The 14727-nt window shown below is 58.4% G+C and overlaps 1 protein-coding gene across 2 annotated transcripts; it reads right to left on the reverse strand.

Annotated features, from left to right (window-relative positions):
• Positions 1-1750: 1750 nt before the first annotated feature.
• Positions 1751-14697, reverse strand: DBF4B (DBF4 zinc finger B). 2 transcript variants are annotated; one of them, XM_050327550.1, is made up of 11 exons: positions 14485-14697; positions 11832-12023; positions 10433-10483; positions 9731-9800; positions 8824-8894; positions 8101-8137; positions 6186-6228; positions 5245-5361; positions 4975-5080; positions 4186-4295; positions 1751-3662 (listed from the first exon to the last, which is right to left on the reverse strand). In XM_050327550.1, exons 1-11 carry the CDS (start codon positions 14599-14601, stop codon positions 2261-2263), a joined length of 2316 nt encoding a protein of 771 aa, XP_050183507.1. In that variant the 5' UTR covers positions 14602-14697; the 3' UTR covers positions 1751-2260. The 2 variants fall into 2 exon arrangements, with proteins under 2 accessions (XP_050183507.1, XP_050183506.1); XM_050327549.1 differs by having other exon boundaries at positions 6186-6231.
• Between the last annotated feature and the right edge of the window lie 30 nt (positions 14698-14727).

A 14727-nucleotide genomic window follows, 5' to 3' on the forward strand; every position in this document is an offset into this window, starting at 1 on the left:
CCCCCTGGGGATAATGGAACAGTTTTCGGAGAGAGAAGCCCCAAATAACTCCTGTTTATTGCAGCTGTTTGTGTGGGGGTACAGCCCCTTGGAAGGTGAAACCCAGCCCGTGGGGGGAGGCAGCACAGCCTCAGGCACCCACAGGAGGGGCCATCCTAGGGTGGGCACAGGGGCTCTGAGCCCCAGGATGTTCCTAAAAAGACCAAGCTGGTGGTTTCACTTCATGTCCCTCTCCCTTCTCCAGGATGAGAGAGCTGGCACACACCCCAGCCCCAGGGACCCCCAGTGTCTGACCAGCACCCCGAGGGCAGACGAGACTGGATCAGCCCCACCCTTCCCCCCTTGACAGCACGGGGCAGGCAGAGCTTCCCAGCTGAGACCTTCTGCCCTTGGACCTTCCTCTCCCCCTGCCCAGTGGGAGAAGGAACCTGCAGTGGAGCTGATCCAGCACCCGCTCAGCCCCTCAGGAGGTCTGTGATGGTGCCAACCTGAGGGGGGACAACCTTTCCTGGTGGTCCCCAGCACCACAGGGACAAAGGGGTGCTCGGCCAGAGGGGGTTTGTGCCAGGTGACAACGAGCAACCTGGTCTAGGGGAAGGTGTTCCCTGCCCATGGAACTGGGCATAAGTCACAGGTCACACGAGGAGGGGGCAGGCAGCAATCAGGGCTCCCTCTGCCCTCCATGGAAAGGCCAGGCTTGGTGAAGGACAACCCATCACCCCCCTGCTGATCTGCCAGGGCAGCTCACTGCCTCCTCCATTGAGGAACATTGCCACAAATTATTTCAGTCTCCACAGGGGACAACCTGAGCCCCAGAGGGCCTGGAGGGGTCATTCCAGATCAGCCAGGACACCCCCTTGGCTGTCAGAGGGGCACAGAGTGGTCCCTCCCTGCAGGAGGCCGAGCACACCAGGGTGGTGGCTGGTTGGTGCTCCAAGCCCCTCCTGACCTCTCTCCCAGGAATTCCCCTCCTGCTGGACAGTCGGTGGTACAGGGACATCTCCACAGCAGAGCCCTGTGCTGGGCAGGGTTCAGCTCCTGCAGCAGCTTTGAGCAGCCCTTTGCTACCTGTGCAGGGGCTTGAGCAGGTAGAGCTGCAGTTTGGCTGTTGCACTGGAGGGTTTCTCTCAGGAGGAACCTCTGAACCCTGCTGCTTCCCAAAGCTGCTCCCAGCAGGGCCACCTGATCCCCCTGCTCAGGCCTTCCTTTGAGCCTCCAGTGAAGGAGGGATGATTGTCCTTCACTCGAGCATTGAACATCTCCAAGGACAGACAGAGCTCAGCTCCTCTGGGTCTGGGGTTGTCCCACCCTGCTGGGCACTGAGCTTCTCCTTTTCCCAACCTGCACGTGGAAGCCTGGCCTAGGGACACTCCTGGCACCGCAGAAGGGTTGGCTCCATCCAGTTTGGAACCGCCCTTCAAGAAGGGCTGTCTAAAAGGCTGCTTTTAAACATCCCAGAACTTCCTCCCCTTGGCCCCACACCCAGGAGAGGTCAACGGGTTCCTACCAACTGCTCTGCACATCCCTCCTTAGTGGGGGCCACCCCTGCACCGGCTGCAACAGCTTCCCAGAGCCTGCTGACCACATTCCTCTGGTAAACCACGGGTGGGGTGATGTTCTGTGACTGGAAACACCACACCCCAGCACCCACAGCACCCCTCTAGCAAGGCCTCTCTCCACCCCACCTCTACTGCTGGAAGTGTCACAGAATCTGGCTGTGCTTTGGTCACCAGACACATTCCACCCAGAGCAGGATCTCACCTTCCATTTTATTACAAAGTTTAAAAGTTTGCTAACCCCCCCCCCCAACAAACCATGTTAAAAACATGTGAAAAACATCTGTAAATACTAAAAAACAACCCCTCCCAAACCATGTGAGGAGCAGAAAAAATCTCACCCCCTCGACCCTTCCCTCCCACGTCTTGGCACCTGCTGTCACACTCTGGAAGGGCCAAGAACACATTCCTGCTGAAGAGAGACTTCCAGAGGGACCACTGTGTCAGCAGCTCCACGAGGAGCTGGAGGAAGCTGCTGGCTCTCAACGTGGCTAGCAGAGAGGAGGGGAGATGCCAGCCTAGAACACAGCCAAGGGCAGTGAAGAGACTGCATCCCCATCAGTTCCCAACAGGAGAAGGAAGTGTCCAGACTGCTGGTGGTCCTCACTCTTGGATGTGCTTCCTGCTCCTGACATGGAGAGTGGCTTGGCCAAATCCCTTCCCAGCCCCTTGCCATCTCCCACACTTTGGTCCAGGAGGCGTTTTCAGCTCGTCCAGCTGCCACAAAACGTCTCAAGCACAGGGAAAGGGGCTGCCGTGGTGCCCGTGCAGCAGGTCCGGCAGCTCCCGCTGTCCTGAGCCGCCCAGCCCGGCTGCGGGTCCCGCCGGAGCACCGAGCGCAGCCGGCACTCGTACCCGCTGTCCCCCACGCTGCCCTGTGTCCTGTGCAGCACGTCCCTGTCCCCAGCCGCCATCCCGCTGCCCTGTGTCCTGTGTCCCACGGCCCTGTCCCCAGCCGCCATCCCGCTGCCCTGTGTCCTGTGTCCCACGTCCTTGTCCCCAGCCGCCATCCCGCTGCCCTGCACACCCGGCAGCAGCTGCACATCCCAGTCGGACTCGGAGGAGCTCTCGCCGAAGCTCCGTGTGCTCCGAGCGGGAGGGGGAAGCAGCCCAGGGCACGGTGCCCGCTCTGCGCTGTGCCCGGGGAGCTCGGCAGCCTCGGGGGATGCTTTTTCTGCCGCCCCGACACAGACTGAGCAGCAACATCTGGCCCCAGCCGCGGGCGGGCGGCCAGTGGGGCAGCTGCTCCTGCCGCTCGCTGTGCTCTCCAGGCCCGGGTTGCTCGCCCTGCCGGGGGTGGCACCGTCCTCCCATCGGAGCTGCTGCCCTGCGGGTCTCGCACCCGCCCCGCTCCAGCCACGCTCGCCGGCGGCGCTGGCTGGAGCGGCTCCCGCAGCATCCACAGCTCCCGGGGATCCCGGGTCCCCAGGGCTCCCGCCCGGGCACGGATCCAAAGCCAGGGAGCCACGAGGTCTGCTGCAGAGCTGTGTGTGCAGGGCCAGCCTGCCAGCCCCTGGCACACCGGGCAGGCCTGGCCCAGGCATCTGCCCTGCACCCTGTGCCCCCAGCCCACCACGCACCGGGCCCATCTGCTGCCCCTGCTCCAGCCTGGGCCTCTTCCCCACCTGGGAGCTCTGGCTGGGGGACAGCTGGCGCTTCCTGGGGACAGGCAGTGCCGCTGGGGGGTGGCTCACAGACCCAGGCACTTGCTGTCCACGAGGTTCAGATGGAGGAGCAGCTGCTGCACAGGATTCCCAGCCCAGGGCAGGGGCCGAGCCCAGCCCTGCAGGCCCCAGCCCGGCCCCCTCGGTGGTGCCATGGGCAGCACAGACTCCTCCACTGAGCTCTGCTCCCCTGGGCAGCCCCACAGAGCCCTGCTCTGACAGCCCCCCTCCTTCTCTGGGATCTCTGACCCTGTCCCCAGGCAGGCAGGGGGAACATCCCTTGATCTCCAGGTCGTGATCCTGCTCCGTATCCATCACCAGTTCCACAGTACCCTGCTCAGGCTGCTCCCTTTCCTTTCCCAGCTCTGTCAGCATCTCCAGTTCTCCAGTACCATGTGCTTGAGGCACTAAATGTTCATCTGCCAGGTAGGACTGTGGCACCCTGAGAAGAACCATCAGTTAATGCTCATCCAGGCCCAGCAACGCCCTCCCTCAGCGAGACGAGGCCTCTCCTGCAGCACAGGGTGTTTGCAGCCCTTGCTCAGGAGCAGGGGAGGAATTGCAGCCTGGTGAGGCTCAGCAGTGACACTGCTGCTGGCAGGGAAGAGGGGCAGCACGAGGGATCTGAGCCTCCCCACAGCCCAGGGCCTGGGCACAGGGTGCTACCCAGCTGTGGGGTTTGTGTCAGACATGGGGACAGAAGGGCTGGGCTCAGCTGCCCTTTCTAGTTTAGGAGGCACCAGAAGTCCATGGGGAGTTCTCTGAAGCAGCAGACCCACGGAAATGCAAGAACAGCTCCCATGGCTTGTCTAAGCTTTGCCTGGCAGGTCCAGGTTGGTCCTGCTGCAGCCTCTGCTCCAGCTGCCCGATGATTCCCTGGCACAGGGATCCCGTTCCCAGGAGTGTGCCATGCAGCATATCCTGCTGCTTTTGGGCTCCAGGAGTTACCAGACCCCCAGACTCACCTGTGTGAGCACTGCAGGGAGCTGTGGGTGAGCTGTGAGATGACACGATCCACGGGGAGGTACTGGGAGTCATCCTGGGCAAAGCGCTGGTGCCGGGGGCTCTGGAGGTGCTGGAGGGGGGGCAGAGGCCCTTTAGCAACACTGAAAGCTTTCCCAGGAGGGGAATTTGCAGTAACAAGCACTTCCCACAGCCTGATACAGAGAGGGCAAACTGGAGCCATTGTTTGGGAGCAGGTTTGGGAACCCTTGACCACACTGTCCTCACCTGGCTGCGCGGAGGTCCCGTTCCCAGAGAGCTGTGGATGAGGAGCCTGTGTCCACACCCACCAGCAGCCACAGGCCCCCCCAGCAGCAGGGGAAACACAGACTCCAACAAGACTGTCTGTCAGTAAAGGCTGGGCTCTGAAAGCCATGTTATTTGGCACCTTCCAGGAGATAAAAACCCATTTTCCCAACTTTTAAATCCGCCTGTGCCCCTTGAGTGCCACGGAACAGGCTCCTCACCTTACGGATCAGGGCACAGGACGATCCTTGAGGCTCTCCCAGCCCGAGACATGAGCAGCCTTCACAAACAGTGTGCCCAGACCAGGTCAGAGCAGAGAAATACCACGTTCCCATCCACAAGGCAGATCCTACTGGATACCAAGGGATACCCCAAGGGATACAACCCGGCTACAGCAGTTCCTTCTGAAGGAGTTCACGGTGCTAATGGGCATGACGTGACTGACAAAGGCCCCTGAGTGACCCCCAGAACTTTGGCCAGGAATCAGATGCCAGGGCAAGCTTTACCTTCTGCAGCTCTTCAAAGGTCTCCTGGCAGCACTCACAGAAGCCCCTCCGTTTCCTGGGAGCTGCACTGGAGCGGGGGCTCTTCCCTCCATCGCTGCCCTCAGCCCTGGCAGGGACAGCAAAGGTCACAGCAGGGGCTGTGCTGCCTCTGAACCCAGCACAGGCTCCCTGTGCCCACATCCCAAAGGCAGCAGGTTCCCAGATCCCAGGAATCACCAGTGAGAGGGGGAGTTGGGTGAAAAGCTTGCACAGAAGGGAGTTCCACCTTACCTGGCCTGGCAGGGATTCGAGAGGCTTTTCAGAGGCTCAAAGGGGCTGCAGCTTTTGGGAGCCAGGAAGTTCAGGTGGGGAAAGCTTTGGAACTGGTGATGGAAGGGCCGGAATTGCCTGAAAGCGGCAGATCAGGACATCAGTCTCCTGGCAGGGACAGCCTGGCCACAGAGCTGTGCCCCCCACGGAGGGGCTCAAGGTGCTGCCCCATTTATGAAGAGACACTGCCCACTGCTCTCCTCTGGCTGTGCCACAACTCCCCTTCCTCCCTGCAAGTGTCAAACCAGATTCCCAGTAAGGGCCCTGACAGGGGATTTTTTGGGACAGGAGGCAGCTTTGCCTGCCCAGCCAAACCCCTCCTTTTGCCCCGGGGCACAGCAGGGCAGCATTTCCAGCTGCAGCAGCACGGGATGGTTGTGGTTCCCAGACCACATCTCTCCCCTCACACTTCAGAGCAGGCAGCACAGAAAACTGAGTATTTGACTCCGAGCCGCCTCGAGTGTTGCCTTCAGGATAATTAATTGGCCCTGTGGATGCTGTTACAGTTACAGGCTTGTCAGAAACACCACAGGCTCAGGTCCCCGGTGCTGAGGGCTGTAATCAAGTTACAGGCCCTGACCTCCTGTGCTTCAATCTCCTTCCTCACTGCACGGGGCTCGAGTGGATTAAGTGACCTGACAAGGATCACACGTGGAACCCGAGCAAGGAAGGAAATGGTTGTCAAGTCTCGTTTGACACCTTTTTTCCCCCTGACACACAAGCCACCTGCATTGTTTCTCTAAACTCCATCTGCCTCCCTCTAGGAGAGGGGTCAGCTTCCCAGTGTGGAACAGAGTCTGCCTTGTGGGCAGAACAGTCAGTGGGGATGAAAGCACGGAAGGAATCCCTCCCTGACAGCCCCCCAGGCTTCAAGGTATGTTATTTAGAAAGGTCTCATTTACCTGCTCTGGTCCTCAACCTTCAGAAAAGGGGGCTTCAGTTTTCCTGCTAGAGAGAAATGTGGTTAGAAGCTTTCCTGGCCCAATTCCCTACTTAGTCACTCCTGTCACAACAGAACTGGGCTACAGAGCTGAGCTCATCAGGACTCCTGACACTGCTGAATGCCAAGGGATGGCTGAGCACAGCCAGACCAGCTCTTTGGGGGATTCTTCAACAGCCCTCAGAGTGTGCAGGGTGGGGGACCAAACCCCAAGGCAGCCCAACAGTGGGACATTTCCATCTTTGGAAAAGCAACCAGCCAACCCTCAAATCCTTAATGCCTCCCCAGCCCTACAGACACTGGCCCAACCCTGAGCCTTCTGACTCGAGCCCTGAGAACTCCATCCCCTCCTCGGTGTGGCCACGACACACGAGGGGGGAGTCACCAGTGCCAGATGCAGCTGCACAGGCTCAGAGCTCTGCATCAACCTTCCCTCGCCTTTTCCTCCACTCACCCTGACTCAAGAGCCCAGGGCTCAGACCAGCTCAGGCCAGGACGGTGAAATCAAAGCAGCAAGAGCTGCTGGAGACGAACCAAGGTGCTGCACAGCCAAGCCTGGCACCAGAACACTACTCGAGAGCAGAATCTGGCCTTCACTCAGCCCCTGAGGAGGGCAAACAGCAGCTTTGCTTCCTACAGAGGCATAAAACACATGAAGGGAGCAGAAGAGCCTCAGCACTGCATTGAGGGAAAAGGTTTTCAGGGCCAGGCTGGCAGGAGGAGATCCCAGGTCCCTCCTGTCCCACAAGTATGTTCCACTCACAAGTGATAACATTACTCACCTTGGAAACCCGAGTACTGATCTGGCTAAGAAACAAATAAGCCCCAAGGTGTTCCCACAGGGAGTCTGCCTGACCCTGAAACCAAGCCTCTCCTGCCTCCCTGCCTGCCTCTGAAGGGCGAGGAGGTTTGTTTTCTCATGATCCTGGCACTCAGAGCTATTTTTTCCAGAGATATTTCACCCTCCTTCCCCAGAAAGGCTGAGCCCACCTGTCCTCACCAGCAGCTCCTCCAGCCTCACCCTCCACTCGCATTAAATGTGCTGCTACGTCACCCCAGCAGCTATTTCAGTGCTGGATCGAGCCTTTCCTGCGTAAATGCTGCCAAATGCTCAGCGTTGTGAGGGCGAGGCCGTGCCCAGCTCCGACGGGGGCACAGCCCGAGCAAACAGCTCTGCTGTCCCCGCGGGTCCCGGGCCAGGCTCGGAGGGTGAAACAGCTCAGAGCCTGCAGCACAGGCTGCCTCATCCAGCAGCTTCTCCAGCCTTTTTTTCAGCACCTCCTGCCCACCCCAAAGTGGGAAATGGCCTCCCAGGTGTCACACACGCAGTGCAGGTCGGAGGCTGCTCCGAGCCCGTCCCAGAGGAACCGACGTCAGCAGCGCCGGTCCCAGCCCCACAGCCCGCTCTGGTCTGATTGCAGATGAGGACCTGGTTGTTCCCCCCCTTCCCTCCTCCCTCTGGAAGCGTTCTCCTAGGATGGGTGTCTCAGCAGCACATCTCAGCCCGACAGCAGTGAGTGGGCTGCAGGAACACGCTCTCCTCTGGAGGATGCATTATATTCCTCGAAACCTCCTCTGAGCTGGTGGATTCAGTGTGCAAGAACGCAGTTCTCAGGTGCCTCAGGATTCTGGCAGCTGGCAGCAAAGGCTTCATGGGATTTTTTAAGAACACTGCCCTGAAACCAAAGGGCCTCAGCTGCCCCAGGAGGCTGCAGCCACTCTGATGAGGAGTAACAGAACCCCTTCAAAGCAAACGGCCCTAAGAGTTGGCATATTTTGGGATTGCTGAAGCTTCAGATGGATTTCAAATTCTAAATGAGGCTTCTGCAAGCAGTTCCACATCTGAGCACAAACAGGAGAACAACTTCCAGGCCTACCTTTGTGAATTTTGGATCCAGAGGCAAGGCATCTCCCCTAGAGCAGAAAGAGACACATTTAGCATGGGAGCAGCACAGGCAGAGCTGCAGTTCCTGATCCCACAGCAGCAGCCTCACCCACCACCCCACAGCTCCTGCATCACCCCCCACAGCACCTCCCCTCACTTTGTCTCCCAAGGTACCCAGACTTTAAGTTTAAATACAACACACAGGCCTTGCATCCCACCTTCCCCCAACTCTCCAAGGCATTAAAAAACCCTTCAGGAAACCAGTTTACCAGCCACATCATCTCCTTATTTTGCTGTGCTTGTGTGTGTGGCTGTTGCTTTCCCTCATAAATCATGTCTATCTCAATCCATGAGTTCTCTCCTAAACCCCCCTGGGGGGATGAGAGTGACTCTGTGGGGCCGAGTTGCAATCTGAGGTTGGGAAATGACATACCCTTAGTTCCTTATGAGCCAACACCAGGATTAGCTGTGCTACAGATGTTGACAGTTATCAACAGCTGCCTCATTATCATCTGATTTTACCCCCAGCTTTATAAAAGGAAAAATTCTTTGAGTTTTGTCATCTCCCTCACCAAACAGAAGCCCCGGATTGCCCAGTGCTGGATGGGATCCAGCACTCGGATCACCCTCCACTGGCACTGGAGGAGCTGCAGGGATTGTTCAGGGCTACCCAGGGGCCCTGAGCTCTCGAAATTGGCTGCAGTGAAGTTGTTACCTCTGTCTTCTGGCAGCGTTTCCTGGCTCCAGAGATGGCTCTCAGCAGCTGCTGGGCGTAGGACACCATGTCTGTGCAAGTGGGATGTCAAGGAGCCAGAGCTCAGCAGGGGCAGGGGGCTGTTCCCCTCCAGCTCAGCACAGTCCCCCATGGCACTGGGAATGCTGGAGCCTGGCAGAGAATCCATCCCCCACCCAGGGAACTGGCCCAAGATGAAGCCAAGGAGACACTCTGAGGGACAGCCCCCCCATTTGCTCTCTGGCAGAGCTGGAGGGAGCTGGGGCTCTGCAGAGAGCAGGCAGGGGCAGGGCTTTTGCAGCACAGAGAGCAGCCCCAGCCCTGCCAGCCCTGCCAGGCTCTGGGCTCAGCAGAGCTCAGGGACAGGGCAGCAGCGCCCACACTGAGCTCCAGACAGGCTGTATGTCACTGTCACCAGACACTCAGGAACCTTTTACTCCAGACCTATTATTAGAGCCAGAGTTCCACCATCTGTCTTCCCCATCACCCTCTCCTACCCATCACAGGCACAGGGAGAGCCTTCCAGCACAGGCCCTAATTAAAACCGACCACACCCTGCCCTCCTCGTGATCTGTGCTCCCAGTTAATTAGTACCAATGGTCTTTTTTGGAGCAAATTGATGCACTGACTAAGCTATTAACATTTTCTAACGTTCCAGCTCCAGGACACTGTGATATACCCCGTGTTTGCTGTTGACAGGGGGGTGTCCTGCACACAGAATTCACCTGGTGCCGGGGGGCAGACCCAGCCTCAGCCAGCACAGCACCAGCCCAGTGTATTTCCTTGCAATCTCTCCCTTCTGTTCCACACTCCTGACATCACTCCTGCTCCACCTGTCTCACAGATCCCTGGTTTCCAAGAGCCTCCTTCCACCCCCAGTTAAGGATACCATCCACGTGCAGGATCTGGACTCCCCACAGGCGAGCGTTGGCGAGGATGCTGCTGCCACTGCAGGTGTCCTGCACAGAGAGGGGTTGGCAAAGCACAGCTCAGAGCAGGGACATGTGCAGCTCCAAATTGAGCTTACACTTAGGGTTTTTTGCCTTTTTTTTTTTCCTGCTGCCCAACTGACAGACCACGGTGTAGCTGTTATTAAAATCAGGGCACAGCAGAAAAAAAGGTCTGAAGTCATGCTTTATCAATCCCAAATTAACAGCAGCACCTGGGGCAAATTTTTAATCCCTGTTACAGCATGAGCTTCAAAGTGGGCACTGAGATTGGTCTGGAGTGACATCAGGGAAAGGACTGCAGGGAGCCTTTTGTCCCAGCTACGTGGCTTTAGTTCTCTTTAGGCTAAAAATTAATCTAACAGTAATTCTCTTGTCCTGAGCACCCAGATGGCTGGGACGGGCCTCAGAGGGTGGGGTGTCGCCCATCCAGGACGGATGGCACAGCTCCACGAGGAGCAGTGACAGGAGGATTACACAACGTTCTGCAGGCCACAAGCAACTGCTCCGTGCCTCTCCTGGCCCCAGGATGTGCCCTGTCAGCAGGGCAGGGGCTCTGCAGGAGGGCTGGCTCTGATTCTGCACTGCTCAGCACAGCTCTGAGCACACCCAGCCCGAGGGGGGCCCGGCCTCGTGCTGCTCACCTGCTTCTTCATGGCCTTCTGCAGCAGCTCCTTCCCCCGGCTCAGCAGGGCCTGCAGAGAGGAGACACAGCCCAGGTGATGCCAAAGGACAGCAGGGCAGTGGGAATGATTCCTGGGCACACCCCCAGGCTGCTGGGGAGCAGGGCCTGGCCAAGGCTCCTCTCCCAGCCAGTGGGAATGAGCACCTGCAGGGAGCAAACCCGCAGAGCCCCCCTGGCTCTGCACTCCCAGCACCAGCCAAGGCTCGGAATTATCGACCGGCAGGGAAGGCTCCAGAGTGAGCCAAGAGGAAGCAGTGATTTAGCTTGGAAACTGCTGCTGCATCATGGAATTGTTGGGGCTGGAGAAGCCCTCTAAGGTCATCCAGTGCAACCATTCCCACAGCACTGCCAAGGCCACCTCTGCCCCCATGTCCAGGGACGGGGACTCCAGCCCTGCCCTGGGCAGCCTGTTTCAAGGCCTCAACACCCTTTCAGTGGAGAAATTTTCCCAAATATCCAAGCTGAACCTCTCCTGGCACAACCTGGGGCCATTCCATCCTGTCCTGTCACTTATTACCTGGGAGAAGAAACTGCCCCCCACCAGGCTGCCCCCTCCTGTCAGGGAGTTGTATTCTGGTAAGATCCCCCCCGAGGCTCCTTTTCTCCAGGTATCCCAACATGCTGGCCAAGGGTTAGGGACATTCTTGCTTCCCTTCCTGGGATCAGAGTCTTATTTGCAAGCCAGTGGTCCCAGATCAGTTCAGCTCTTGGTAAGACAAGGGGACAGTGCTGTGAGCCAGGACAGGGACAAGCACTGGGTGCAGCCCCTGAAGCTCAGGTTTCCCACTGCAGGTGGTCCAGCTCCAGGCTGGCAGAGATGTCCTGGGCCTGGAGTGGGGCAGCAGCCTCTCCCCAGTCACAGCTTCCAGCAGACTCCACTTTCCAAGAGGGATGTTGGCCTTTGGCCTCAAGCACTGCTGAGCAGAAAGCTCAGGGTAACAACACCCAGAAAACCCCCTTCCTGGAGGATATCCCCTGTGGATCTCCTCCCAGGTTACAGTGGCCTTGCCCTGTGTCTGTGATTAAACATCCAGAGCCTGCATTGGTTTTATCTGCTCAACACCTCCCTGGCTTCTCCTCTGCCCTTCCCTGGGGAAGCCAGCCAAGCCCTCCATTTCCCCTGCCATTCCAGCAGATTTCCTTGATCCCAGCCCAAAGCTGTGACATGCACATTTGAGAGGAGAATGATGGCAGAGAAAAGGCACATGGGTACAAACAGGAACAGCCAGAGCGGGGGGAAAGGACCCCAGACATGACTGCTCAGAGAGCAGGACTGACTTCACCTCCCAACACTGACTGCACCCTGCAGAGCCCTTAGCATGAACTTGGAGGTGGCCAAAGACCTTTATGGCTCTTACAGTGTCTGGTGGCTTCTGGTGAGGCCTGGGTGGGTTCCCTCTGGAGGCAGCAGGCCCTGAGCTCGTGGGGTTGGTGTCTCCTGAGGTTGGGTGGCTCTGCTTCCCGTCCCCAGTCCCGGCTCTGCCCCGTTTGGCCTCCTTGTTGCTGGACACCACGCACGTCACCTCCTTGCTGAGGAAGCTCTCGGTCACCTGCAGGCACAGCACAGACAAGCTCTGGAAGTGTCCAGCTGTGAGCTGAAAGAGCCCTGCCAAACAAAACCACTGCCTCTGGTTTAACCCCCCACACGCTGAGGGGCTGCTGGAAGTGCTCATGATACCTCCAAGCATTCCTTCCCCCATTCCACAGGGTGGTCTCCCAGGAGGAGGAGATGCCATCCTGCTCGGGGAGCACAGCAGAGTCACCAGAACCTCCAGATCCACACAGCCCATGACTGTCCCCCATCACCCACCCCTCAAGCAGAGGCTTCAGAAAAAGGCAACAGCTGAGAGGAAGGCCCTGGACACTGTGGGTCAGGGTGGAGGAGCTCTGTCCTCAGGAGAGCAGGACGTGTTTTAGCAAAATCAGGGAGAAAGGGAACAGCTGGGATGAGCAGCTCCACACAGAACAGGGAACCAGAAGGATGGAACACACACACAGCAGGAGCTACGAGCCCAAGGAAGAGCTGGAAACCCAGAAGGTGGGACATTAATGAGATTATAAATCCATAATGACTTGGGTTCTCAGGAGCTGAGCAGAAGGCAGGCACAGGGCACTAACACATGGGTATGAGGCCTCCAGGAAGACAAAGACCTGGGCAGTCCAAAACTTCAGCTGCTGAACAAGCTGGTTCTGCTCCTTTACAGAACCCCCACTGACCAGGATCCCAGACCCCCTTCCTCCGTGGGAAGTGCTGAAGGGACAGTGGAGGCCATCCTGCAGCAGTGACCCCTGTCACAGGAGATCAGGGGACTGGAAGCACAGAACAGAGGGAATCACAACATCCCCCCCAAATACCACTCCAGGATGTCCCCTGCCCCCTGCCAAGGTGAAGCTCAAGGTGCCACATGCAAGTCCAAGGCCACAGGATGCCCTGAACATCACCCAAGACCTGGGCTGTGGGGGAGCTGTGTTCAGCATCTCCACAGCAGCAAGAGCAACAAGAACTGCACTCCCTGTGTGCCTCCTCTCAGACAGGGAGGTGACCCAGGACGGTGTTTGACAGGAATCAGAAGGGCAGAAGAAGGCTAAAATTATTTCCAAGGGGCAGTTACATGGAGAAATAACTGACTGCTGGCTCTCAGACTTGAAGGTGCACAGCTAGATGAGGTGCTGTGAGTGGAGTGTCCCTGAGTGTGGGCAGCACAGCCAGGGCAGGGCAGAGAGAAAACAGCAAGTTCAGGATGGCGGTGCAGTTAAAAAAAGAGAAAACAGTGCAAGGCACTGCACTTCCCCACGTGTCTGTGCAGCCAACACGTGATCCTGGCAGCAGACACAGCAGCAAATGAAATGAAGATTTCACCTCTGTGTCCACATTGAAGGATTTAAATGTTGGAGTAACATGAGATGATCACCTCAGAGGGACTAAAGAGCTTGAAAACAAATAGTAACAACTGTTGGGAGCAGATTGTGCACAAGAGTCATAAAGAAACAGATGAACCTGATGAACAACCAGGTACGACCCCCGTGCTCAGCTCCAGCTCAGGGACTGAGGTGATGCTACTTGGTGAAGGGCCTTGAGGGAGGATATAAGGAATTCATGAGGAATAGCAGCAGCCAGGAAGCCTGGAGGCCATGGAAGGTGTCACATGGACCCACTCAAACAACAGCCTCACAGGGAAGAGGGTCCAGATGGCTTTTCTGGGAAAACCACGAGAAAAGCATGAGAGCCTTGGCTGTTGCTTCCCTGCTTTACCTTATGCTGAATTCCACGTGGAAGTTCCACAGCTTCCCTAAAAAATCAAGCAGCCACAGGCTGTTGTGAGCGATGAGGGGGAGCCAGGCACCAGTTACCACCACCTGGGAGGCGCCCCCATGACTGGGCAACCAGTTCCCATACTCTGGAAAAGTGCTGGCAGGACCAAGTGAGCAGTCACCCTTGCCTGGAAGGCACCTCCGGGGCCAGGGGGCTGCTCAGCACCGCCTGGAAGTTGCTCCTATGGTGGCCACCACCCCCCAGACGGTGCTGGCCCGACCGGGCAGCCCGGGAACCACCTGGAAGCGGAGGGAGAGGTTTGCAGGGAGCTGGTCCCGAGCAGGATGGTGGTACCCAGAGACCCCGGAGGGACTCTGGCACAGCAGGATGTGTAATGGACTGAAATGGCGCTAATGGCAAGATCATAGAAAGGTTTTTGTCAAACTGCAAAGACAGGGATAGGGGGACAGGGATGGGGAGACAGGGATGGGGAGACAGGGATGGGGGGCGACCTCCCCCCACCCCGAGGGCTCCGGCTGCCAAGGGAACGGGGAGGGGAGCGACACCAAACCACCGGGAAAAGGGAGAAAATCAGATTTTTTTTTTTTTCTTTTTAAAGAGCACAGAAAGAAATGGGAGGAGAAGGGGGGGGCACCGCAGCCCGCGGCCACTGAGACCCCCGGGGGTGCCGGGAGCGGGGCGAGCCCATCCCGGTGCCCCCCCAGTCCCGGCTCCCCCCGCCCCGGGTGCCCCCTCACCCCGCCGAGCCGCTCGATGGCCTCCGCCAGGTGCCGGGCGCTGGTGCCGGCGGGCAGGTCGAGGTAGAAGGACTGTCCGCGGAGGGGCCGGGCGCTGCCGGGGGCCGTGCCCGCCATGGCGCTCTCAGGGGGGTCGCTCCCGCCGCCCGTTCGCGTTCAAACTGCGCCGCCCGCCCCGCCCCGCTCCGCCCCGCACGGCGGCCGCGCGGGGCCCCGCGGCTGCCCGGGGAGAGGAGGAGCCGT

The sequence above is a fragment of the Myiozetetes cayanensis genome, unplaced genomic scaffold (genome assembly GCF_022539395.1).
Source record: "Myiozetetes cayanensis isolate MyiCay16 unplaced genomic scaffold, myiCay2020 scf34, whole genome shotgun sequence".
Taxonomy (NCBI): Eukaryota; Metazoa; Chordata; class Aves; order Passeriformes; family Tyrannidae; genus Myiozetetes; species Myiozetetes cayanensis.

What these genes read in the sequence shown, in the direction of transcription:
- DBF4B (XM_050327549.1), bottom strand. Translation starts at nt 14,601, where the DNA reads ATGGCGGGCACGGCCCCCGGCAGCGCCCGGCCCCTCCGCGGACAGTCC. An exon ending in CCTTTGAAGAGCTGCAGAAG is followed by an intron (nt 4,296 to 4,974) that starts GTAAAGCTTGCC and finishes CCCCCCCTCCAG; the next exon opens with CACCTCCAGAGCCCCCGGCA. An exon ending in TCCCTGCAGTGCTCACACAG is followed by an intron (nt 3,663 to 4,185) that starts GTGAGTCTGGGG and finishes GGTTCTTCTCAG; the next exon opens with GGTGCCACAGTCCTACCTGG.